General features: G+C 50.4%; 8 protein-coding genes across 8 annotated transcripts; 2 read left to right on the forward strand and 6 right to left on the reverse strand.

Annotated features, from left to right (window-relative positions):
- Window positions 1-1224: 1224 nt before the first annotated feature.
- Window positions 1225-2287, reverse strand: BDV14DRAFT_190590 (uncharacterized protein; the record flags this gene model as incomplete). The annotated part of the gene is made up of 2 exons (XM_073771358.1): window positions 1225-1388; window positions 1444-2287. 2 exons carry the CDS (start codon window positions 2285-2287, stop codon window positions 1225-1227), a joined length of 1008 nt encoding a protein of 335 aa, XP_073626827.1.
- Window positions 2288-4394: 2107 nt separating this feature from the next.
- On the reverse strand, window positions 4395-6835 carry BDV14DRAFT_175685 (class I SAM-dependent methyltransferase). The gene is made up of 10 exons (XM_073769113.1): window positions 6599-6835; window positions 6369-6409; window positions 6115-6201; window positions 5998-6039; window positions 5843-5909; window positions 5727-5767; window positions 5417-5626; window positions 5016-5349; window positions 4881-4963; window positions 4395-4824 (listed from the first exon to the last, which is right to left on the reverse strand). The coding sequence occupies exons 1-10, from the start codon at window positions 6632-6634 to the stop codon at window positions 4770-4772; spliced, it is 996 nt and encodes a 331-aa protein (XP_073626828.1). The 5' UTR covers window positions 6635-6835; the 3' UTR covers window positions 4395-4769.
- A 425-nt stretch (window positions 6836-7260) lies between these two features.
- Window positions 7261-9784, forward strand: BDV14DRAFT_175692 (cytochrome P450). Its single transcript, XM_073769114.1, has 10 exons — window positions 7261-7645; window positions 7695-7723; window positions 7822-8031; window positions 8226-8319; window positions 8370-8569; window positions 8630-8953; window positions 9018-9128; window positions 9196-9356; window positions 9430-9504; window positions 9570-9784. The coding sequence occupies exons 1-10, from the start codon at window positions 7438-7440 to the stop codon at window positions 9655-9657; spliced, it is 1500 nt and encodes a 499-aa protein (XP_073626829.1). The 5' UTR covers window positions 7261-7437; the 3' UTR covers window positions 9658-9784.
- Window positions 9785-11599: 1815 nt separating this feature from the next.
- Window positions 11600-13864, reverse strand: BDV14DRAFT_209606 (alkaline phosphatase D family protein). The gene is made up of 6 exons (XM_073775687.1): window positions 13191-13864; window positions 12873-13121; window positions 12656-12797; window positions 12465-12603; window positions 12120-12395; window positions 11600-12061 (listed from the first exon to the last, which is right to left on the reverse strand). The coding sequence occupies exons 1-6, from the start codon at window positions 13810-13812 to the stop codon at window positions 11606-11608; spliced, it is 1884 nt and encodes a 627-aa protein (XP_073626830.1). The 5' UTR covers window positions 13813-13864; the 3' UTR covers window positions 11600-11605.
- A 607-nt stretch (window positions 13865-14471) lies between these two features.
- Window positions 14472-16235, reverse strand: BDV14DRAFT_209608 (major facilitator superfamily domain-containing protein; the record flags this gene model as incomplete). The annotated part of the gene is made up of 8 exons (XM_073775688.1): window positions 14472-14710; window positions 14780-15097; window positions 15146-15193; window positions 15248-15301; window positions 15348-15704; window positions 15780-15902; window positions 15952-16112; window positions 16168-16235. The coding sequence occupies 8 exons, from the start codon at window positions 16233-16235 to the stop codon at window positions 14472-14474; spliced, it is 1368 nt and encodes a 455-aa protein (XP_073626831.1).
- Window positions 16236-17199: 964 nt separating this feature from the next.
- Window positions 17200-17637, reverse strand: BDV14DRAFT_201356 (uncharacterized protein; the record flags this gene model as incomplete). Its single annotated transcript, XM_073773742.1, has 1 exon — window positions 17200-17637. One exon carries the CDS (start codon window positions 17635-17637, stop codon window positions 17200-17202), a length of 438 nt encoding a protein of 145 aa, XP_073626832.1.
- Window positions 17638-18657: 1020 nt separating this feature from the next.
- BDV14DRAFT_201357 (oxidase ustYa family protein) lies at window positions 18658-19720 on the forward strand (the record flags this gene model as incomplete). Its single annotated transcript, XM_073773743.1, has 5 exons — window positions 18658-18895; window positions 18946-19077; window positions 19137-19267; window positions 19320-19419; window positions 19479-19720. 5 exons carry the CDS (start codon window positions 18658-18660, stop codon window positions 19718-19720), a joined length of 843 nt encoding a protein of 280 aa, XP_073626833.1.
- Window positions 19721-23711: 3991 nt separating this feature from the next.
- BDV14DRAFT_209609 (alpha/beta hydrolase family esterase) lies at window positions 23712-24656 on the reverse strand (the record flags this gene model as incomplete). Its single annotated transcript, XM_073775689.1, has 2 exons — window positions 23712-24437; window positions 24498-24656. The coding sequence occupies 2 exons, from the start codon at window positions 24654-24656 to the stop codon at window positions 23712-23714; spliced, it is 885 nt and encodes a 294-aa protein (XP_073626834.1).
- Window positions 24657-25610: the final 954 nt, after the last annotated feature.

Raw genomic sequence — 25610 nt, forward strand, 5'->3', positions numbered from 1 at the left:
GCCATAGAAGGGCTCGTGTATCCTGTGAAGTAAAGACCATTTTCAGCATCTTGGTTCAATCTGCAGCATGGGGTTGAAGCGAGAAGTTCCCAGCATTGAATATACTTAGGGTTATCGGCCGACCCGCGGAAATGTGTCCGGGTAATGTCGTGTCCTGCCAGGGTGCATGGAGGTGAAGAGCAACTGCACGGACCCTCAACACCCCACAAAACGGTCAAATCAATTCATAATCACCGAAATTACCGAAAGGTCTCGAAGGTGTAGATTTCTCATCAGCTCGCCCCTTACCGTCGGCCACCCCGATGTGCCATCGCCACCAGCGGTAAAGCCGTGCCCTGCAGCGCCACACGACTGACCGCTAGAAATGAAATAGAGGGAAGCTGAAAGTTCGGCACTCGGTGGATAGAAAATGAAGTCAATGATAATGCCTGTTCCAGATGTAAAAATATATCTCTCGTAAGAAAGGTGACGAGTTCTCGGGTCGGGTCTCACGTGGTTGGGCTATGGCAGTGCCAGCTAGGTCGGTGCCTAACACGACCACAATCGAGGGGCAGTGTCGCTAATTTGCGGGAACGGTGTATTCATCATTCTGTGACTGTAGGGAGTGAGAGTGGAAAACAATGAATGTGGTCCTGTTGCCATAGTCATGTGTTTCAGGTTGCTATTTTCGTTTCCTCGTTTCGCCTCATTATGCGGGAACCTCAGAAAGGAGATGACAGGGACTGTCGAGAGGGCTCCGCCGATCTTTGCGACACCAGAATTGTGGCTTGAAGGATGAAGGGGAAGGGGATCTGCTGTTTGCTGCATCTAGCTGGGGATGTAGGCCTTGTCAGCGGAGTGAGGCAGCTTCGCTTCACCGTGGTCGTTGTGTAAGTTCTATCCATACTAGCACATAGTTGGAGGACACATGGTATTGCGCACTATTTTTGACAAAAACAAATAACCGAAAGAAATTCGCATCCAAGGACAAAAAGGCAAAAATTCGTAACCAAAGCTTTCCGAAAATATTATGCGGCCGTGCCTCAGACGTACCATTAACGAAGGCCACCTATCGTGTATGCGTGTATGCGACCTTGTGCTAGTACTTTGAGGTATCCCATTTCCATCCCAGTAATTCAATCATGTCAATTTCATTCAGGATCCTGTCCCGAAAGGTGTCCCGAAAAGTGTAATGTTATACTGCTGACAGGTTGCCTCCTTCAAACATATATTGCAAGTGGAGCATCAGCCAACGTTGAGGCCCTGCAAGGAGTCGGCAAGAGACTCATATTCTGAAGGTGTAAAGGTACGCTGGGTAAACTGAACCAGCTCCTTGAACTGTGCCACCTCAGGAAGACGCCTAGAATCGATCTTCATGCGGCTGAGTCCGGCGCTTTTGATATCCGCCGCTGTAGGTAAACTTGCTTAGATGTGAGTGTTACTATGAATTGTTGCTGAGCTTACCTGTAAAAGAGGCCTTTAGGCCTTGTGCAATGACAGCGTCATTCTTCTTACGTGGCTGCAACGCAAGCAACATAATAGTAACAGGAACAGTCCATTGGCCGCCAAAGCATTGCCTCGCAATAGACACAGCTTTTTCCACATGCTCTGGTTTGGTAGCCGCCCGTTCGGAGGCGACGAATTGCTTGCGGAAATCGAGTACCCGCTTTGGCCACCACTGCCACTGGTGCTCATCTCCGAGGGCTGGCTGGAGGTCAAACAGGCCAAGGTTGATCATATTCTGCACAGATGTACATACGCATCGGTCCTGGATTGCAAGTCTGCCCTGTGTAAGGTATTCACCAAAGTAGTACTCGCTCTCGCGAAACTCGACGAACTTCTGCAGATGATAGTCGGATGCCTGGAATGCGCGCATGATTTCCATATCTTGGATAAATGTGCCAGCTGGGAATAGAGTGGTATCTAGGACTATCAACTGGATGTGGCGTAGGTCATCTCCGTCTCGGCGGTGGCGGTAGAGGGCGTACTGCAGTGCGAATAAGAGTGAGCTGGTCCAGCTCATGAGATTACACAAGCTTGCATGGCCGCGTTGCCAGAGTAAATGGTTCAACAGCTGAGAGGCTGCTTTGCGTGGCTCATAGTGGAAAATGTCCTCCGACCTCCCTTCTATGAGAGGAGGGACAATAGTTGCAGCAGTAGTTGTTCCGGCAGACTGAGGGGCAACAAGACGGTAGAGATATCGTGGAACAAAGTTCATACTGAACATTGGCATGTCCTGCATAATCTCAGGTTCAGGATTAAATGGTAGCGACGCACTCTCAACATGGTCAACGTATGCTCCAGGCATTGTTTCTAAACGTATGGTAGAAGACTCGGGGCTGATGGCCTTGTAAAGACAGAACCTCAACAGTAGAACGTATGTGATTTTCTGGGTAAATAAGAGTTTCCTCGGTGGAAAACGCCATGGTTATATAGCTAGCTGGGTCCGGGTCAAAGCAAAAATAGTTCGCTGTGTAGCAGGCTCCCATAGGTCAGCCCAGGCTACGAGCTGAGAGCCTCTGGACATTCACGATGTTTGTCCCCCACCATGACATCCGACACCGAAGATAGAAAGCCCATCGGGCGTGGAGGATCGTCCCCATTCACTTCCGTCTAGATGAGCACTTGCCTTGGAACGTCGGTAACATCGTGGTTGTACCTTCCTCACGGTTTCAAAACCCCCTGCGCTTTCCTCTTCCCACGCCCTTCTGCGATCAACCCGTCAACAGCACACCCTCCTTCGACAGGCCTTTGTTGGCAGATGATGCACGAACATTATGTTTCGAACCTAGTTCCAAGTATAGTGTGCCGCAAAGGCTCCCTGACCCTGCCGCATGTGCTCCATTAGCAGGGCAAACAGGGTTAAAATCGCCAAGGCTACGTATCATGGACAGCACAGCCTCATTACCAACACACCCGATTGGCCTAAAGATCATCACTCTAGCATGCCTCATTAGAGGTAATCACAAAATGAATCAGTTGCAATCGACGTCTGTTCTTGGAAGTATCGTGCAGCCAACGGGAACCCCACGCATCTGTTATTGCCACGGCATCTCCCCATCTCCTCGACTCCTTTGTTTAGTTAGACACCCTAGTCCATGGACATTGACTAATTCTATGACTGTCAATGGTAATAACCGGGCTCGTACATGTGCGAGCCACGTTTATCTTTCTACGGGCGCGAGATAGGCACGCCTTGGTGAGAAAACGGCAGCAAACTGAGCCTGCAGCCCTTGGCCAAATCAATATACCAGGCTGAGCATCATCAACAAAGGGAATACGCTCGATTCTCAAGGCAACTCCCCTCGATGCGCTGGACTCCACATGGACCAGGTTAACATGCTTTCCAATTGTGCCAGGCTCTGCAATTCCATCAAAATGACTTTTGGGATTCATTGTGCTACTCCCTTGCGCATTTTCGTGGCATGGCTCGCGCTTCGAGTATCAATTTTATGCCCGAGGCTTCTTTGTCAATGACTGGACAAACTTTAGGATTTGACTGCACGATTCCATTTTGCGAGAAATCTTGGGCTTAAACGGCACGTCTAGGAATTAGTTCGTTTTTTTTTTTTTTTTTGCAGGCTGTGTCGGCTTGCGGAAATTGTGCGCTGGCCCAGTACTGATTATGCGCTCACGAGGTCAAATCCATAGGCGATTCAAAGGGCAACACAGTGCTGTGGTATGTTTTCGGCATGCAGCAGGGAGATGCCCTGTCCTTGTGAGACTCCAGCCTTGACTTGTGAGGACTTACCCACCCCCATAATCAGGGCATCAGGGAAGTATGCCTAGCATAGTCTATTCGAATTCCGTCAGGCCGTGCTTGACATCTGCTGAGAGCTTTTTACAGCATCGAATATACTGATGGGCGCTCCGTCAACCCGCCGGACTCCACAGGCTTGGGAACGCCCTAACCCTCGCATCAGGGTCCATTGCGCCGGCTGTAAAAAAGAGCCCCCGGACGTTCCCATTGCCCTGCCACCTGGACTTGCCCTGGTGGCCACGCGGCTCTTCATGAGGCTCCAACGGATTTATCTTGCCTTGAAAACCTTGTGGGAGCCCCGAGTTACGGCACGTGCAGGTCCGTCAGCTTAGTACAGTTTTCGCACCATCGCGATCACTCTTACTCACAACTACGGGATGATTATCAACTCGACGATGATTGCTATGCAGCAAGGTCATCATGGTATGGCGGGAGTTGGGGCGTAAACAGTGAGTCAGAGCTGAACATATATTGAATGCCCTGTCCTGCCAGCCTATGTTACTCTCGCCTCTCGGGAGACCTTATAGAATGTGGAGGTAAGCTACGGTATCCTGCCTCGGGCTACTCGCTAGATACGACTCCTTGGATGTTGACAATCCAGGGACGACTGGTTTGATATTCGACCAGCGAGCTCTATCAACTGCTGCCCTCAGAAGACAACTTTATTTACTGTTTCCTTCGGATTTAGACATGCATCAAGGTCGCGGCATGTGGCCAATGATGCCTTGCGCAGCCTCACTGTGCGTCGACATGTATAACCTGACCAATCAAGCACAGCCACGTCAGTCATTAATACAAGATATGCATCTTATACAGTGCACGAGCTTTGCGGGCAGCTTTCTAAATATAGTTGTGGCTTAGCCTCAAAGTCAGCCTTGTCGAAGCCACCAATATAAATAATCGACACCCCAGCTTTACGCCGGACAGTGGGTATAGCTGAAGATTTTCCCGTCCGCCTCCTCTGATTCCATGAACGGAATCCCAGTCATTGTGTGCGACTCAACACGTCGCCACTACGGCACAGCTCTTGTCATGAGGTCGCTCGCATTTTCCCCCCTTCAGGTTTCCGCCCGTATACGACAGTGCTGCAAATAATCAGCGTCACCAGCAGAATAGGGATCCGGATGTGAAAGAACCGCACCATTCTTGATAAGCATGGATCTTCGGATTACGAAGTCCTTTGCGCATACGCGCAAGATACAACTCGACCTCTGCTCGCGACCACTATCACTCTCGTTATGTTTGCACTGCCTCACAGTGGCGAGCGACAACATACCTTCAACACCGTAGTCAACAAATACATCGACCACCCCTCAATTCCCTCCAACCAAACCAACCGATTAAACTGTCCCTGCCTCTTCAGCCGCGGATCACTCGGCCATTCCCCAATCGGCAGTTTAAACCTTCGCTCAACAACATCCACGAACCCAGCCTTGATCATCCGCTCTTTCGCCTCGTCGAGGATAACTAGCGATTTCCCAAACGCGTCGCCTGCTTGTAGCGATACATTGCCCCATTCTTCAAACACTGTGCCGGTCGTCGTGCCGTCGTCGGATTTCGGTACGACTGATTGTTCGGCTTGCTGGAACCATGCGCCTGGTTTGAGTGCGCTTCATCACCCCTATTAGTCTTCCTTCTCTCCATTCCCTATCCAGATCTCCCAGATGTGCGACATACTATAAAGCCTGCTCATAAAACGCATCCCAGTCCCCTACACTCCCGTACAGCGCGCGCACGTGTATAAAATCGAATACATTTTCCCCGAAAAGCCACTCGTCCGTACAGTCGTCGACTTCAAACTGCACGTTTGGCGGGACCCAGTTTGGTTGGATGGGGGAGAGGTCAGTGCCGATTACAAGGGAGGAGGGGTGTAGGTCTGCGAATTCCCTGCTCTGGTCAGCCTTATTTCAGGCGTTAAGTAGCAAGGTATGTATCGAGCGGGGATTGAACGGGTAGGTAGGTAGGTAGGTTAGGAGCGGCCACGTACATCGCCCATATCCCCGTTCCTGTACCTACATCGAGGACTTTCTGCGATAGTTAGTATTCCATTACCCGGGGTAGGTATAGGTAGTAGTCGGAGTAATCGGAACTGGCCCCACTCACCTGCGGATCATCCGATATTGGCGCGAGATAAAGCCTATCGCCCATTATAAGCGTGTAGACATGGTGTCTGCCAGGTTCACCTGTTAGTTCGGCAATCCACCACTTGGCGAGGCGAAGAGGCGGGGAAGAGGGGAAATGAGGGGGAGCAAACATACGTAATATCCAGATTATCCTGCGCCTTTTCATCATTCGGGCCCCTGGCAGGCTAGGTGTCAGTGGTGAAGTGTCATGTGGCACGATGCATTTCACCCGGGTAAGATGCAGTAGCATACCAGTACGACCCTGCGCGATATGCATGGTACCGCCGACCGTTTTCGTAGCGGTAGTCCATTATGCTGCTTCGCAGCGAAGTTAATTCTCTGGTTGTGGGATGGCATTGTTAGCTTAGCCAATGGTAGGTTGCGATGACCATTCTCTCGATTGGGTAAATGGATAGAGTTTCCATAGATAGGGCAAGGAAGGTTAGACAGAAAAAAAAATTAAAAACAACAAAAGCAAAGAAAGTAAGAGATGGTGGAAGACGCACGAGTTGAAGTCATCGCTAAACACCGAGTCGGAGTCGTCGTGCTGTGCGAGACGGATACGTCAGCGCCTAGACCGCGTAGAATGGATAGGTAATAGGTAGGTAGGTAGGCAGGTATGCAGTGAACAGTGGACAGGCTTGGGCATAGGTACGGAGTCAACTCCAGCCCAGTGCAACCCGACGATTTCCGCGTTGGGCCCCTGAATGTGATGCATGATAGATTGACAACTTACGAGCTCGTCGACCTCAAGGTTCGGATCGTTTGCCATTGCTGCGGTGATGCGCTAACGACACAGACAGGGATGGCAATGGCATATGGCGAGGGAGGATAATGGGAATCGAATGATGGACGGAGGGCAGAGCAGGACAGGACAGTTTAACAGCGGCGAGATTATTATTGAAGGACTGTGGACATGGGACGACCGGCAGGTGGGGAGACAGATAGGTAGTCTCCGCGCACTAAGTAGAGCCAGAAGAATAATTAAATGATTTTATGATCAGACTATGATTAATGAAGTAGGAGAGCAGCGTAGCGGCACAAGCGGACCGTCGCAATGCGCGACTCATGTTGCGTCTGTCGCATGCAACAATCATTGGCCCGTCATCTTGTCGCTCTTCCTCGGTTTAATATGACTGCCCAATGACATTGTCTAGACTCAACTGACCAGACAAGCTAAACCGTTAGAGCTGCCGCCGGCCCCGAAACGGGTCACCGTCTCCCTTCCTAGTCTAGTCCTCCCCGCCGTCAATGAAGTGGCATGGCATGGCCCGCGTCACAAAGTACAGGACCCAATTCCTCAATCCCAATGCCCACTCTGCCGGGCCCCCAAGCGGAGTGGTCGCGGTGGTGTTCCACTGCTAGTTCAGTTCCATTGTTCCAGACGACCCAGTGATCTGGGGGGATAAATAAGCAGGCCCGGGTTTCTGGGACTGGAACAGCATACCATATCTCTGTCTTCGATCTGGCTTCCAAGGTCAAACTGTATCCAACTTGAACTCTGGCCCTTACTTAGGCGCCCTCTTTGTTCTTTGTTCGGATCTTGGAAAGCAAGCTGTTAAGGTTAAAGTTCAGATGGAGTCGACGTCTTCTCTGTCCCTGTTGGCTGTGGCGGGACTTACACTTTCATTGTTCCATGTCCTTCGCGCCTTCTATTGGCATCCCCTGGCGCGGTTTCCGGGTCCGCGCCTTGCGGCCTTGACGACGCTGTACAGGGCTTACTATGATTGTATACCGAGCAAGTCGTTTGTGCATCATCTTGCTGCGTTGCATAGACAATATGGTATTTTCCCATTCATCTACACCTGGAGGAAGACGGCTGACAGGAAAAGGCGACATTGTCCGGATCGGCCCGAACGAGGTACGACAGCACCACTTACACCCACTCCACCCCTGAACCACAAACCCAACCGCAGAACTCAACCATGGACGGTCGCAAAGATGCTAACGGAGGAATAGCTCCACTTCTACTCTCCAGCCGCATACCTAGAGATCTATAACCCGTCCAACCGATGGGACAAGGAGAGAAACCTGTACCATTCAATGGGCGAGGACCGATCCTCGTTCGGATACTTGACCTACCGCGAGGCAAAAGAGCGAAAGGATATTCTGGCCCGACGGTTCTCGAGAAAGGCGGTGCTTGAAGCGCATTCGATTGTTGAAGGGATTGTAAGTCTTTCTTTACTTTACTTTCTTGTTGAGCGGAGTGAGTGGATTGTTTGTGTGACTCTTTGAGTTTACGCAAGTTTGGTCCGGACATGGATACAAACTCTAATCTCCACGGTTCGCGAGGCTCAACTCGTTTATTCTATTTTAATCTTTAAGCTTGTCTACCTTACAGTTGTTAACTTGCTCATGGCTAGGTCTCTGATCTATGCAAGACCTTCGAGAATAATGCCGGTCAACCGATCGATCTGCATTATGCCTTCCGGTGTATGAGTATGGATGTTATTACCTGTATGTCTTTTCCCTCTCTCTTACTGTTGCGAGAACTAACGACGGGGTAGACCTCTGCTTTGCCAAAACCGTTGACGCCGTGCACGCGCCAAAGTATGAAGCACCAATTATATTGGCAATGGACGCATCGCAAAAGGTCTTTGTGCGATTCAAGCATTCAAGTCTATACAAGAACATGATCTTCAACTGTCCCCCGAAACTATCGAAGATTCTGAGTCCAGCTACAGCGGGACTAGTTGATTTGCAGACTGTACTTCCATCCCCATCTCCTCTTCTATCCTAGATCAAAGATGGCTAATATCGTGCATAGCTCCTAAAAGCCCAAATCAAACAACTAACAACCGACCCCTCAGCCCTCTCAAAACTCCCCCACAACACAACAATCTACCACGAGCTGCTCAAACCAGAAGCGTACAAAGCCGGCACCGCTCCAAGCTCAGGCAGTCTCTATGAGGAAAGTCAGGCGCTTATGTTTGGTGGAGCGGATACGACGGGAATGACGCTTATGCATGGCTCCTTCTATATTCTTCGTGAGAGGCCGGTTTATAGTAGGCTTAAGGAGGAACTTAGGAACGCTTGGCCGGTTTTGAGTGAGCCTTTGGGGTGGGAGCAGCTTGAGAGGTTGCCTTATTTGGTGAGTTGGGACATATACAAATCTCGAAGGCTGTGCTGTAGGAAATGCTAATTTGTCAATGCAGACGGCAGTGATCAAGGAATCTCTACGAATTAGTCCCGGCGTCGCATCTCCTCTCCCGCGCGTTGTGCCAGAGTCAGGCGCTGTGGTTACGGGTGTTCCGATTCCTGGTGGTGTACGTTCATCTACCTCTGCCCCGGGGACTCTCCTCAACACTAACCATCTTTGTTTGATCTGTATAGACAGTTGTAGGCCATACGGGCCACTTCGTACACAGCAACCCAAGCATCTTCGAGCGACCCAATGAATTCATTCCCGAGCGCTGGCTAGGCGACGACGCAAAGGCGAATGATAAGTGGCTGCTGAGTTTCTCAAGGGGGCCGAGGAGTTGTTTGGGGATTCAGTAAGCCCTTCCTGTTTACTTACCCTTTTTACTCGGTTATAATATGGCAGTGCTAATATATGTTTGCTTGTAGCCTCGCCTGGGCAGAACTGTACCTGACATTCGGGCACGTCTATCGCAAGTTCGAGATTGAGGTTGATGCTGCTAGGTATGTTTATCTTTCCTTGGCTATTTACTTATCACTCTTCGGGCGAGCTAACGATCCTGATCCAGCCCCAAGGAACTCAAGTGGAAGGATGCGTTCCTGCCGGATTATACTGGCCCCCATTTGCGGGCGAGGATGGTTGCTGAGACTTCTTGATTGACGTGTCGCACCGAATTTGAATTTCAAATGATTGTCAAAATTAGTGGTGGCTTGTTTGTTTGTTTTACGCTGTAATTAGGGTGGACCATTGCTTTTATTTTATGCGGTTGCATATATTCTTTCGGCTCTACATAAATATATATATTGTGAAGTGATTAGCCAGCACAAATTCTGCAGCTTAGACACTACTTCATCTGCTAACGACGCCCCCAGCGACCGTTGGTAGTGGCTCGAAGCCACCCAAGCCACCGGGACGTTTCAAATATATTTTGGCAGACAACGTTATCGCGAATGGTAGTTGCTCCGTGCACTAATATAGTAGCTCTCTCTGGGCCGGACAGAAGTTGACTCGTCAAATGCGATCGTGCTAGGGTAAAAGCTCCGCTATATAAAGAGTATGGAGTCCGCCATAAGCAGATGACATGACCAAAATCCCCAGAAGGTCTTCGACGGGATACCCCGGTCTTTGGTGCCGTACGTCACCTGGAGGACCAGACTAGGCCACCCGCCCCCAGTTCATAATACGCTTGGACGTACCGCTTGAAGAAGGAGTACTTGAAATATCCCTGACGACTGCGTAGCCATAAGCACAGACTTTTGTTGAGCGCACGGGCAACGCGACTGCATCAGATGAGGCTGCGCGAGCAAGGCTAGGGTACATATGTCCTTGCAGTACCCTCGGTTAATCGAATCGCCCGCCCTGTTGCCTGCCCATCAATAGCCTTACAGCCTTGCTGCGCTTTCCGTAAGGCAGCTGCAAATTGTAGATTTTGGAAAGGATTGACCTGCATCCAACCTCGTATCATGCAGGTAGATGGACCACGTTGTCTCGAGCCGACCGTTTCCGTCAGGATCCGAGCTCACTGTCAGCAGTAAGCCTTGGCCAGCGCACACCTCGCGTGCTAACGACCAAGTTGCAAAATTAGCCCCACGCGCCGGGCAACGAAAGCAAAAAGCATGGATGCCATGCGTAATTCCCCCGCGCTAATCGGGTCTAGTCTCGCATCGGTGGGTAAGCCTGCAGGTGTCGTCAGATTTGCCCCGGGCGTATACTTTGCCCTGATTCCCCAGGATTCGGACCTTACGATAACAATGCCATTGTTGGCATTCTAACTGCCATCGGTCCGCGGACTCCCCATGGTCCGTGGACCGCAAGACGAACTCGAGGCTCTGCGGGTCATCACAGTCAGACGGGATGGGCACTGGGCGTCGGAACGTATTATTTGGAATACTTGCGTCGTTCAGCCGCAGTTCCAGCCTTGTTCTCTGTCTGCCTGAGACTTGAATGCAAGTTAGGGTTAAGTGGGTTCTTTGCCCTGAAACTGGAGTGCAGAGACTGCAGTCACCTGTGTCCATGAATGGAATGGAAGGAAGGAAGGTGAGCACAAGACCAGGTTCGTTGTCGGACGGAAGTGTTCAACGTCACCCAAGGTCCCCCCAATACCCATGATCTTGTGGGCGCCTTCTTAGGCGACAGGGCAGAAGAGGGCATGGCCTTGTTTCGCGCTGAGCCCTATATGAAAGGAATGACAGCCTTATCCTCATGGGGTACTGACATTTGCGATATCACCCAGACCGCTATGGAGCGATAAAAAGGCTACACCTGAGGAAGAGCAAGAACAAAGGATTCTGTGTTGGGGAAGGAACTAGTCGAGGCCCGGTCGCACTTGCCTTTATCCCGAAACCTCGTCCGGTCCTACTTACGGAAGGAGCGACCCCAAAAACACCCCATATGGAAGGAGCAATAGAGCTGTCGTGAGCACAGAAAGGAAGGAGCGACTTCTTGGGCTCCAGTTGTCGGCCGCTGCAGGGATTCTACCAGTCACACATCCCTACCATATGTGAGAGCATTATCTCATGCCGCTGATGGTTGGACGCATTGGCAGGAATATCAATAGATAATTCATCCAACACACTTCGAGCTCTATATCATCTACTCCACAGTCTAAATAAACATCTGATCAAACTTCACAACCCTCCACTCCCCCGTCTTCGTATCCAGCGAAAGATCACTATGCTTCACCTCACCAACCTGGAAATACCCAGCCTCAACCTCACCCCCCGCCAACGGCCTCTCTAAATGACTTTCGCTATGCCTAACAGTCCAATTCGCCAAAGGCAACTCCCAGCTATTCCGCGTCGCAACCGACGGACACCCAAAGTACCGCGCCTCGGCCTCATCCTGACGTAGGTGCAGCTCAAAGTACCCGCGGTAGTAGCCCTCGACCCATTTTAGTTCAGGGTTTATGCTGTAGCTTTGCGCGACGGACTCGGCGTCTTGCCGGGATTCGGTGCTGAGGCCTGTACTTGAGACTGCGGTGCCGGCGAATTCGACGCCGACGGAGCCCGAGCCGGTTATGTTGTTGTAGGGTTTTGTGCCTTCCCAGATCATGTCGGAGACCTGGATGCCATTATTAGCGGACTGCATTTGTTAGGGGGGGGGGTGGTAGGGAACATACCCAATTGACGTGCGTATCCCCCGCAATATTGATATTATTGACAATATCATTCTCATACATGTGCTTCAGCGTCCGGTTCTGGTTTGCGCGGTACCCAGTCCATGCGTCGCCGTTGAACGTAAGCGATCCGTCTTCGTCAACCTGCTGGATATGCGCAAAGACCAGCTGGTTTCCGATGACTCGCCACTTTGCATCGCGCTCTTTGCTTTCGGACAACTGGCGGTAGAACCAGTTTTCCTGGCGCGGGCCCATGAGGCTTCGCGCGGGCCCATGAGGCTTCGGCCGGGGTCGTCGTGAATTGCTTCGATGTATTCGGAGTTGTCGCCTGGATGATCAGTATTGGACGTATGGAAGGGGACAGGGTGGCGTACTGAGATCAGTGATTGAACGGTCGTAGTTGCGCGTATCAATCATGATGAGATCAAACAAGTTGCCCATCTTGAAGCTGCGCCAGATGCGTAGACCGTCGTCCATGTCGACTTGTCTATATTTCTCAGCAACTTCGCCCGTTGAGAAGGGTAGGGGCAAAGACAAACCGAATGGGCATCCACTCAAAGTAAGCCCGCACAGCGTTCAACTTGCGCTGGTCAACACTGATCTGGGGTCCGTAGTTGTAGAACGAATCTTCCGTATTCCTCAATCCGCTGAATCCATCGCGGTAGCCGTTGTTTGCGATTTCTGCTACTGTCAGCGAAGCCCTATCGACCATTTCCACTGTGCCGTTAGGCTCCCGGGATGAAAGGGGGAGCGCACCATGATCATCCCAAACAGTAACCCAAGGAAACATCCGATGAGATGCCAACAGATCCTCATCAGTCCGGTACTGTCCAAGTCTAGTCCGATAATCATAGAGCGTAAAGATCTCACGCGGCGGCACAACAGCGCGCTCATCAACGCCAGGAACACCACTCTCATACTCGTAGATATAGTCGCCCAGATGAACGACGTAGTCGACGTTATCCTTTCGCGCGACGTTGCCGTAGGCGTTGAAGTACCCGCTTGCTGCACGCCGTAATCAGTCACTGGCTATGTCGACTGGACCGAGAAGGTGGAGGAAAAGATGGAACGTACGATAATTACTACAAGAATGCACCGCAATCTTCACCTCCTCAACATCATCCCCCTCAGCAGGCGCAGTCTTGGTCCGGCCGACAGGCGAAACATTCTCGCTATCACAGACATGAAATTGGTACCAGTAGTTCGTGAAGGGTTCAAGACCGCTCGCTTCAATTTTAACGGTGTAATCGACGTCGCTGCTCGTGTATGCTTCTCCCTCATCCACAACATCGGTCCCCTCTTCGTCGCTGAACACGCTATAGCCAACGCAGATAGGATGCGACGATGCCTTGGCGTACTTCTCGTTCTCGTGGTCGTAGAGCGGGACATTGCCGGAGACAGTCACGTCGCTGTCTGAGGCATTGGCGGAGGGTGCAACGCGTGTCCAGAGGATGACGCTGTCAGAGTAGGGGTCTCCTGATGCGACGCCATGGGTGAAGGATAGCTGGTCTGACGAGAGGGGAACTTCGTCGCGCTTGCTCAGGCTTCGGGAGTGGATGATCGATGTGTCGATGCCGAGGTTTATGTGGTCGGTATTCAGGGAGGGGCTTCTGTAGTTGAGGTTGCCAGTGTAGCTGGCTAGGGTGCTGCCTGAAAGGGCGAGGAGGGAGAAGAGGGTGGTGGTTGGGTAGACCATCTTGACGGGTGTCAAGGGATTGGGTCTACGATGGGAAAGCAGCAGACGTCTGTTCGTCCAACGGTACCTTTGCGCTCTCTCAGGAGACGTTACACAATGCAAGAGAAGCTATTTATACCGTTTATTCTGTGCTAGCTGCGTGGAAACTCGTACGTCAAGTCCCGTAGCACACCAGATGCCATTAACATTCCAGACCAACGTCAAAGCCAATAACAATTGCAATGTGCCACACATGCCAGTGCCAAATCCCACCCCCGCCGCTATCCCGATTGCTTTGGTTGACATTAAGACCGACCCAGAAGAATGACATTGCGATAGACACCGTGAACCCTGCGCGGGGAAGAAAATATCGCGGAAAACAAGATGAAGTCACAGCCACGAACAATCATTGCATTAATAATATGGTATCCCCTTCTCCCCGTGCCACACAGTCTGTGCCTGATTGGCGTTGAAGCATGTCGATCGTTTCTTGGTGTGCTTCTTGATCGAGCCCACCAATGTAGCCAAGCATTGGCATTGTTCCCAACGAATAATGGCAGTCCGAAGTGTAATCAGAAAAGAAGATCATAGCTCCTGCACACATAGTATGATCGCATTTTTAATTCCAAATGCTCCGCTTGGATCCCCTCCGTCTTCGTGGAATCCCGGGTGACTCCCGCCTAATAAGCATAGCGATATGAAACCGCCAAATCGCCCAACTTCTCTTCTTCCTCCGCTGTGTTTTGTACACCATTTGCCTGTAACTTGTCACGATGTTTGTTATCCCGCTCCAAGGCAAACCGGTACACCGTCGTCATGATCATGGAAAAGCAAGCAAACGATATCCCGATGATATATCCGTTTCGGTAGAGGGGTGCGTCTTTTTCGAGGAAGGAGTATGTGCCGATTATACCGCCGACTAGGTAATTACCATTAGCACTGCACGACATACAACGAGTAGAAAAAGTGAGAGAAGTCAAGAACATACGATTCCCAACGCCAACCTGAAACGCCGTACCCACACTCCGTCTCGTATGACCCCCGAGATTCATCCCGAACCAGCAGAGGAAGATCGGTCCGACGCTGTACACGCCGCAGGTAATGAGGAATAGTGCGCCGTACTGAATTTTGTGATGTACTGTTTCGCCGAGTCCGAGCAGGACGGCGTACCCGCATATGCAGATTGTCAGGGGGATCATGGCGAAGATGTACCTGTTGCGGAAGTGGTCTGAGAGGCAGGCGATGAAGATGGAGAAGAAGTACGCTGCTGCCCAGGGAGGGACGGAGTAGAGCTGCGTTTTGATTTCTGGACTTCGTCAGTCAGGCAGTAAAGCTTGGGACGTTATTGATTTACCTCCGTAGCCGTAGGTGTGGATGATTGTGGGCGCGAAGTAGGCATATCCTGTGGGTTATTAGCTATCTGCTGGATGGGTAAAGAGAATGGGGAAGAGCATACCATAACCACTAACAACCTGCCCAAAGTTCATCAAGGACCCGATGAATATTTTCCCTGATCCAAGTCAGCAAGGGCCCCTCATGAAATAACGAGCCCATACAATCTTTAAACACCCCCAAAATATCCCAAATCCCCATCTTCATATTGCTACTCAACCTCCCCGTCTCATCCCCCATCTTATCCCTCAGGAATTCATGCTCCCTCTCACTAAGCCACTTACAGTCCTCCGGGAAATCCGGCAGGGTGAAATATACCCCAGTTGTCATAAAACAAGTGAGACATCCCTCGAGAATAAACACCCACCGCCACCCGCCATATCCGCATATACCATCCATCTTACCGATTGCATATGCGAGGAGGCCGCCGAATGCACCGGCTAGGATCACGGCTGAGGCGAAGAAGGTGTATCGCTTTTGGGCTTCGGAGCGCTTGTACCACATGCCGAGGAGGTAGACACCTAGAGTATGAAGAGAGAGAGATTAGCTACCGGGTAGCAGTGGTGCTAGAACAAATAATAGGTGAGAGACCGTACATCCAGGAACCATTCCTGTCTCAAATAATCCCAAAAACCATCTTGTAACCATGAGTTGGGTCCAATTCTTCACGAGGCCTTGAAGGATCAGCACGAAGCCGAAACCGAAGACGCAGATTGAGACTGTACCATTAGCTACTCCGAACGCTTATTGGTGGGTAGAGGGCCTTACGCCAAACATGCGGCTTCAGTCTCCGCAGTATAATATTGGACGGAATCTCGAAGAGGATATAGGGGATAAAGAAGATCATCAGGGCGTGGTTGTATTTCAGGCCCTCGGATATACCGAGGTCCCTCTTCATACCTAGGACGGCGGCGTTGCCAATGTTGACTCTGGAGCGGACATGTTAGGACGGGTTGATCGGGAAGAGATGTGGTGGTGCCGTACCTGTCGAGAAACGTGACCATGTACATGATGCAAAGACATGGCAGAAGATGAAGATCAATTTTCATCATGAGCTTCCGCTCGTTGATAGGCGTCAACGAGACTTCGCCGTGCTCGACCTCCTTGATATCTAAAGATTGAAGTGGTTATTCAATGATACCAGAATACATAGCCTCACGAACCAGACCCTACCTGGCTGTCCCATAGTGAAGTTATTGACAGTTTGTTCGTTGTATCGAGGAGAGAAATATTCTTCAACCACATAACTCACCCGACCCAACGACCGTCTCACGACCAGGATTTATACAAATGCAAGCATTCTACGAGGATAAAGTGTCTAGAGTCTCCACCCCCTCATTGCCCGTTCCCCCTCCATCAATCTCGCCGCAGTAACAGCCTCCTTACCGAGTAGAACCGACTGGATCAAGCATCGCCAACGCAGCCCCCGTACGACCCCATCGTAGGGTATCAAGATGTTGGACTGGAACATGTAACGATGCGGTGCGAATGTGATGGAATGAATTAGATACTAGTGTTACAATCGTGCAATCTGTCTTGTGATGAACGCCTTGCTTGGTGCAGGATCGAGGCTTTCACATTGCTCGGGGCTGTGGGTGGAGAGGAGGATGAGGGGGTTGGAGGTTTCGGATTGGTTAGAGGCAGGTGGTCTTTGGCTGCGGTCGATATGTGAATGCCCAGAATATGTATGGCCTGATAGCTACTCTGTAGTTCCTGTCGGTCGTCAGAGTCTAGACGTTCGCGCTGATCTGCCGCCTTGCATGCGTTCGCATCTACTGCAGAGAAATGCTTGTGTGAGGGGTTTACAGGGGCCTGAATGAGCAATATCAATGTGACAGTAATTTTTATGTCAAAGGAAGGTGCATTACTCTATCATGCATACAATCTGCGAACTGAACCTCCCGTGACCATCTCTCCTGCAGGTGCATACACCTCCCCTTTCACTGACAGCCATTCCATTGGGCGGCCCATCTGCCGAACACCTGATCCATCACTTCTAACATGTCTTTCCCGGTCTTAAGCATCATCGCCAACCTCAGGAAGATAGTCGCCATAGTTCGCGTACTCGCCGTAGGCACCATAATCGCCGTAACCAGCAGGAGGGGTAGGTGTAGCGCTTGCAACAACAGAAGCCGAAGATGAGGTGGTCGCAATAATCGGCACACTAACGCTGGAGCTAGCAATGTCCTGACGCCTCTGCATCTGTCCATTGTTGGCCATTGGGTGCTTCGCCTCGAGCGCCATTGGGTGGGGTGCGGCGATGGCCCTACGGTCGTTGGATAATGCGACGCGCTCTTCGGAGGTAGCGGCGGTGGACACCATTGGGTGGTTTTCCTTGACCATGTCGAGGGCCATGTTGTTGGTAAAAGCCTGGGAAACTTCGGTGGCTTCGCGCATGGGTTGGGCGACTGAGAGACCCGCGAGGGCGAGGAGGGCGACAGGGATGAGCTGCATCGTGGCTTGGATCTGGGCCTGGCTGAAGAGGAAGCGATAAGGGGAATGTGGCGTAGATTGAGTTCTGATCGAGTCTGGATGGGTTGGGATTTGGGTTGGGTAGAGAGAGCTTGGGTGTGGTAGTCGAAAAGGTAAATCGGGTTGGCAGGCGATATTTATATCTTCAGACAGCTACGCCGATCATTAACAATTAGCACGCAACTTCAACGCCTTTGCATCTTTACGCGTAAGCTACCTCCAAAATGAATGCTCAACATCTTTCGGGAGTCCCTTGAGAATTACACTGGGAGATCTCCTAGCATCGTTGTTTGTGTGGGAGGGCTGGAGCCGGATGCAGTGTTACCTCACGTCGAACATTTCCTGATAGCGATGCAAACACAAGACGCGGGCGAGATGTGCCCTTGCGGTTTCAATTGTAATCAAGGCCTCTTTTCCATAAGCTCTTGCTTCTTGGTGCATTCTTCGAAACCCCCTTACTTCACTGCCGCATGGGTTGGGGTAGTAGGTAGATAAGCCACGGAGATGAGATGAACGAGGTTTGAATGAAGACCCTGGATTGCCACTAGCAAGGGTTACCAGTGTAGTCTTCTTGACCTGCTTCCATCAGGCAGCAAATGTACCTGCCTCACCTCCCCTTAGCTAGCTCTTGCCACTTTCGAGCAACAGATCTGCCCTTACACAACCCCTGTACAACCGGGAACAAACAACCGTTGGCAACGCCCATCATGCTCCGTCGGCCTAGAGATCACAATTTGCCGGCTGTTACATCCCCACCTTGCCAGACAGACTACAATATGCTGCTGATCAGCTGAGCGGGTGTTTCATTACGCAGTGCAGCGCAGTGCAGTGCAGTGTAATGCTTGATTCTGCATCCCCGCCCCCTTCCTTCATCCAGGGGTTGGTCCAGCCACAGTCGACAAAGGTCATGTTTTGAGAACAGCATTTGGGATGTCTCACTTTCTCTATGTCACCCCCTCAGTCATGAACTACTTGCCCTCTCTCACTCGTCTTGATGACACAATGTATACTGTCGTCGAAGAGCCCCGCAAAAAAGACGACAACCAACTTCTGGAAGACAGCGAAACAGCGTCTTCATGGAGCTACCAAGACCGCAAAGACCGCGGGTACAGTTTCTGGTGGGCTATTGTGCTATTCATTTTTACCACTGTTCTCTCTTGTATTATTGGTGTGTTCATCGGTTACCAGAATCACGATAGTGATCTAGACCAAGTCTGCTCGAGGCATACCTCTCTTGACTGTGAGTACCTGCTAGAGAACTTGGATGGTTTTATTGATGATGTGAAATAGCTACGGTTCTTTCCAACGCTCCGATCAAGTACCATACCCAACGGTTCAACGGCTCGCTCTTCAAAGAAAATATCTACCGCCAGGAGGCCGGGCCTGATGTAGACGCCGCTTGGGAGGCGTTGGGTGCCGACTGTACGTTCTTCCGATCTCTTGAAGCTTTGATTCGTGAGCGCATCCTGACAGTTATCTAGACCGAGCAATCCGCGTCCCCATCGAAGACGCAGCAAAGTCTGGAATCGCATCAGACCAAGTCCAGATCAGCGAAGCGCATGGTGGAGGGTATCCGGCCAATGTTGAGGGACTGCATCATTTACATTGTCTTGTTAGTATTGCCATAGTCTAAGCAACTTGGGTCCTTAAGCTAACGAAGGTAGAATCTCCTCCGCCAATCCCTGTACTACAACTACGACTACTACCACGCCCAAGGAACCGGCGCATTCAGAAACGACGATTACGTCGTTCGGCGACACGTCTGTATGTCCCATACCCTTGTTTTTGTATCCAGCCCAAATCAAGTTCTCTAATGAGACCAGCACACTGCCTCGACATCCTCCGCCAACAACTAATGTGCACCGTTGACGTCGGCGTCCTCGGCCAAGTATGGATCCACCCAGACCACCCCTCACCGTTCGTCGATTTCAATACTGAGCATCGGTGCCGCAATTTCGAGGACATTAGGGCGTGGGCGGAGAAGAATCAGTTACCGGAGCATCCGCCGGTGGACTTTTTGAAGCCGCCGGGGGAGGGAGGCAAGATCTATGAGGTTGTTCCTTGATTGCTTGATTGTATTGTTTCATCTTATGTTTTCCGGATGCGCCGACGATATGGTAGTCTCTCTTATAAGGTTTCGTAAGCAGCTTATCAACGGAGATTGGATCGCGCCTGTGTATCCCGCAATCAACCATCCGTTTAGATCTCACCATGACATAAAGCTAGTGCTCCAGTTTGAGGTCTCTGTAGCCCTTGTATATGTCCTGGAGCCCAATGTTTTACGGGCCCGTTGGACTTCGATTTCCCGTTTTGCCAACCCTCAAACGATCAGCAATAGGCATAGCTGAATAGGCCTTGGCTTTTCTTCAGCTGTCTCGCCAGGTGAAGGACAATGTGGGCACAATAACCAATAAGGCATTGAGCAGCAATGAAGTATCTGGGTTTGTACTTCCATAGATACCTACCTAAGCAGCGTTCAATAGGTACGACTCTCTGATGGATCCTCGTTTTTAATTCCACTATTTCATCATTGAGACCATAGTTATTGCAAACAGTATAGCTATAGAAGTCAACTAGCCATGATCTCCAAGTAAGTGCTCTTCTTAGGGTCGTTATGTGCGTCATTAGCCAATCCTGGCGACTCGTCCGTCTTGTATTGTCCTTTTCGCCGTCTCGTTGGGTACCATAACCTACCTTGTATATCCATCACCTCATTACTCACGATCTCTATCTACAATATAACTTTGCTTCCAATCCACTTTCACCATTGGATAAGACGTTTCACCGTAAACACACCTGGTGGGGCCTGGTGACATTTCGAATAAGAAAAAAAGCAATCTCCTTATCAAATTTAAGGCCGCTGTTCCTGTGGGAAACTTACTAGGTCTGTCGCTGGTGTTTTCATGTTCCATATTCATATAGCCTTCGACGCGATAGACAATCTTCTTTTATATTAAGCGCGGGTAGCCATTACGTATCAAACGCAGTCTTATTCTCGATGCCTTCGAACAAGAATCGCAGGATAGAGGCGGAACCTTACATTCATTTTCCGTGCCCAGGTACGCCCAGTCACCCACGTCCCACATGATCCGCGAGACAACCCTGGCTGTCGTTTGAGAAGGCCCTAGCAATCTAATGTCTTAGACATCTCTTTCAGGGCGGCATTTCCCGTGCAATGCAAATCAAAGCTTAGGTCTCAGCCTTGAATCCACACCGAGGCAGCTGTTATCAATGCGGCTTGTCTATCTAAAGAACAAAGACGAAAATTCAGTCCTAAGTTCGATCTAGCCCGCTGAGCTGGTCAGGCGCATGTCCTGCGGGGTAGCCACTTATGTCTAACAGCGTGCCACGCCTTCAATGATGGCTGGCTGGCTTTAGACCATTTGAGACGGGTTCCTCGGGACTGTGGCGTAGCTGGGCTTTGCTGTAGTGCATATAAGATCGGCCGCTCAGCCCATTTTCTGTCTATAAAGGGTTCGCGTCCATCGCTTTTGCAGAATTCTCCACCATTTGCTTGGAACCAATACCATGCAATCCACAACGAGAGGTATGATCATATTATCCAGATGTTCAAACGCAGGCTCACTAACTGCTGAAAATCTCCGAGATGGAACACGTCAGTTTTCTTCCCAAGGCTCGGTACTGACAAACTGACAAGCGATAGACCATTTTGCTTTACCTTGAAGGGCTGGATTGCGGAGAGAAGAGGGTCAAAAGTATGTAAGTACCTTACCGTCCAGCACCAATGATTGAACCCAAGCGCCTAACAGCTCTAGCGCCCAGGAACTGATAGTTATGTTCCGCAGCTCATTTGACGAGTTGGATATCGCCTTCAAAGGATTGACGTGTAATCACCCAGCCCGTTATCCAAAAAAAGGCCCACTATTATTTCCAGTGAGTGGACAGGAACATGAGGTTGTGCGCATGCCATATTGATCTTTCCACCTTCAATAACGTGCCCGATGTTGACTTGTATCGTTTAATGGAATTGATTAGATGGAAATGGTGGCAAACTGAGCCAGAAGAAAAGGAGGTTTGGGAGTACTGTACATCACTTTGACCTCGATGTAAGCGAATGGGCAATGGACAAAGTTCTTGAAAAAGATTACAGGATACCAAACTCCTGTGAAATGATCCATTTCTACATGCCCCTTGACCGGCTCTAAAAGATGGGGCCTGTAGTTGCAAAGAAGATCAGTCTTGACATGGAGACGAGCAATGAAACCTTCCCCATTCAAGTGCTCGTGGATTAAGATAAGAATAGGATCTTGTCGCCAACATCTTCAGAGATATATCTGTCGTCTCACCAACTCACCCCTAATCAATGATCTCGGCTACCTGGGGATTTTAGGGCTTAAGCCGGAGTGCTGCCGATATCAATAACCTCGATCTCGAAATTGGGTTCTAGAACTTTCTGTCCACGGACGGGAATTTATGGTAGTTACGGGCCAACCTGTCATCCGAGCATAGTGGGGTTGGCTATACATAAATGCTATTTTTGCCAACACGTTCTATGGTATTTAGGCATGCACCTGCAGCTGCAGTGGGGCTACCTCGTGAACCATTGCATAGCCAAGTCAGGTAAGCCACGATGTTCAAGATTGTGCTGGGATTGCTAAGGGATTTCGACAATCTATCTATTATCTTCCTAATCCATCCATGATCCCAGAAACTTAGCCATGAGAGCAATCTCTTTCCATACAGCGCTAGCCACGAGGACAAAGGCTCCTCAATATGCACGATGATAGCCCGTAGTGTGGTCCAGCTCGTATCCTTCACCTCCCGCGTCAGTTATTGGGACCGAATCCCACCTGCATGGCGGCATTATCTTGCATACTTCAGCTCACGCCACATTGACGAGGTCAATCCAATCTGCCAAGATACTCACAGACCTCTCAGAGACATGGTACGTCGAAGCCCAAGTAATGCAAAACCCTAAACCTCATAGAGCCGACGACTAATAACAATCCTCGCATCTAGCATAAATACGTAAGTTCACTTCCTTCATCCGCCTCTCTCTTGTCACAATCACAAGCCAACACTCCCTGCTAACAATCAACAGACGGTCAGAATTCAATTCCATTACCCTCGGCGTGCCTCCTGGCTCTGAGTAAGTCAAGCCTGAAACCGATGAAACTGCACGCTTAAGCCGTTAATATTCATTATTCGCATCTTCTAACAAGTTACAGAAAAAGACCCGCCGTCAAGGCCGTCCGCAGAGGCTTCGAAGCAGCCGGTACCGCCGTGCAAAAGGCAGTATACCTGCCCGCATAATGGAGTACATTGTCCTACCACTTCCTGCATATCTACCTACCCATTCTACTCGAAAATACATAAGAGTTCTGCGTCTTTTCGTAGGGCCACGACCGAGGCCGTGTTCGCCGAGAACGACCCACAGCTCATGGGTCATTTAGTTCACAATTGGCTTATTTCGCAGGACGAGCGCAGGATTCTGTTCCCACTGGCTCATATTCATGTTGTCGAAAGCAAGTCGGAGGGGGGTGATTAAATTTAGATGTCTTATTTGGTTATTCTAGGTTGCTAGCTAGCCCAATTGAATTATTTTTTTTCAAGGCTGGTTTCTTGTAGTCCACTGTGTACAAAAGACTCTTTACTAGTACATTAGCCTCAGTATCCATGTTTCAGAACAATATGCTGAGGATAAAGATCTTTTGCATTGCTGAGAGATTTCGCCACTGTGTGTATCCTGTTCGACTTAGGAAAACATCGAGATATAGCCTAAGAGACCGGTGTAATACCTAATAGATTTGATATCCGCAACGTCCGTTTTCAAGGTACATTCTCTCCTGAAAGACACTTCCGTCCTGCTATAGAGTCTGGGAGTATATGGCAGTTTTTACTCTGTAGCTGCTGACTGGTAACTAGCTCTCTACTGTAACAGCGGCACAACTCCGGGCAATCCCTACGGTGCACCTAAGGTATACCTAATTGACGCCCACAGCTAAGCTCATGCCGCATATCATGCTTCCAAGTATCAAGAGATTAGAATTATTATTACCTATATGATGTGCTCCATTACTTCGTACAGTAAAACCTCACATAATCCCAAACCAAGTCAAGGTCTCATTAGCATGCACAGGAACAGGGTGCGATACACCCTGCCCCTTAAATGCTTCAAACTGCGTCCCATCCCCATACATATACCTTGTATACCCCTTCTCCGGATCATCGCTATCCTCACCCGCTTTCTCGATCCCAAAAACAGCCGTCCACTGCTTGATAATCTCATTGAACACCTTGAACGAAATCAGAAAATCCGCTGTGCCGTGCCAGATCTGCACCTTCGGATAGGGACCGCCATAGCTCGGCCAGGCACGGTGAACCTCCTCCGCCCATTCTGTGCCCGTTTTTTCGACTGTCCCGCGGATACAGTCCGGGTTGGCAGTGAGGGGGCTTGAGCCCGGCTGACCGCGCCAGCAGCCAACAGGAAACCCACTATAAGCAGCAACAGCGGAAAAGACATCCGGGTACGCAGCCGCAAGTTGAAGGGACATGATTGCGCCAGAGGAAGATCCCATTGCGAAAACCTTTTCGGAGTCGCCGTTGTATTTTTCAAGTGTGTAAGAGACCATATTCACGATCGAGAGACTATCGCTTCCGCCGTCGTGGCTTAGCGTTGCATTCGTCGCGGCATCCCAGCATCGAAAGTCCGTGTTTGTGGCGCTGGGGTAGATGATTATGAAGCCGAGTTCTTGCGAGGCTGTTCGGAGGTTGGGCGTAACCGCGAAGTAGCCTTGTGGTGAGTCCAGGCAGCCGTGGAGCTATAGTTATTAGCCTTTAGCATTATAACATTGGGGAGAAAAAAGAAAGGGGCGACTTACCGCGACAATAACAGCCGGACTCGCCGTAAGCTGATCGGGGACATAAATCCACATCCCCGTATTCCCAGGGTTCTCGCCAAAGTCATCGACATGGTGCAGGGCAGCGCCGAACGCCGTAGCCGCTGCAGCAGCAGCCAAAAAGAGACTCGTGAGGTTCATGACGGAGTACTCTGTATATGCAGGATGCAGGATTCTTGACGAAGCTTAATGTTCGACAGGGGTGTAGGCGAATTATAAGCAGGCACGAGGCAGACCTGGACCAGCTAGCTCGGTATGCACTACGCACTACGCAAAGCCATGATAAATTCTGAACCGAGCAGCTTGCGTTATTGGCTGTATTGGCAAGCTCACGGAGCTCTTCATCATGTGTCTTTCTCTGTGCGGGGACTCGATGTCGATCGATGCAAAAGTTTTGTAGCGTAGATGGGCCTTTTCCGAAGTTTGCCCTAAGCTGCCCTTCACCACGTCATTGCCCAACACCATCAACCCCGCAAACTCCACGAGAACAGCGCAGAGAAATAGAGCAAGACTTGTTCGAGTCAAACCCGAGTCAAACTTCATATAAGAACCACTTGTCTCCAGAAAAACAGCCATAGGCTTGTGCATCCAGCAAGCCGAGACTTGACCGACATCATCCACCCTCTTTCAAAGTGAGCTCAGCTCTTCCTCCAGGCCCACCAAACCAAAGGAACTACTGTTCCCAGCGGCGCCACGAACCATCTTGCGTCGGTCCACGATCGTGATTGGCACTTTGGCAGCTGGGCCTGCCGTGGACCCGCACGATCATCCGATACCTTGCTATATCGAGCAGGACGGCAAATCTCGGTGACGAGATGCCGATCTTGTATCTGGAGGGTTTAGATCAGATCAGATGCAGGTTAGTGCGTGTACGGACTTGTGAGGGAGCGGGTTATGCAGAATTATGCTCTGGTGCTTTTGATGTTGGAGGGTATGATTCAGGGTACCTATGGTTAGGTCCGTCGTTTCTGGCTCGGAGATGGATCCACCATGCGTTGAACCAAAGGACGCTGAGACCATAGATAGTTGTTGCTGACTTGGTCGTGTCACTGGACCTCTTTCAAAAGATATTGTGAAGAGCTCCCGCGAATGACA

This window comes from Aspergillus stella-maris, assembly GCF_047715825.1.
Source record: "Aspergillus stella-maris strain CBS 113639 unplaced genomic scaffold BDV14scaffold_37, whole genome shotgun sequence".
NCBI classification, from domain to species: domain Eukaryota; kingdom Fungi; phylum Ascomycota; class Eurotiomycetes; order Eurotiales; family Aspergillaceae; genus Aspergillus; species Aspergillus stella-maris.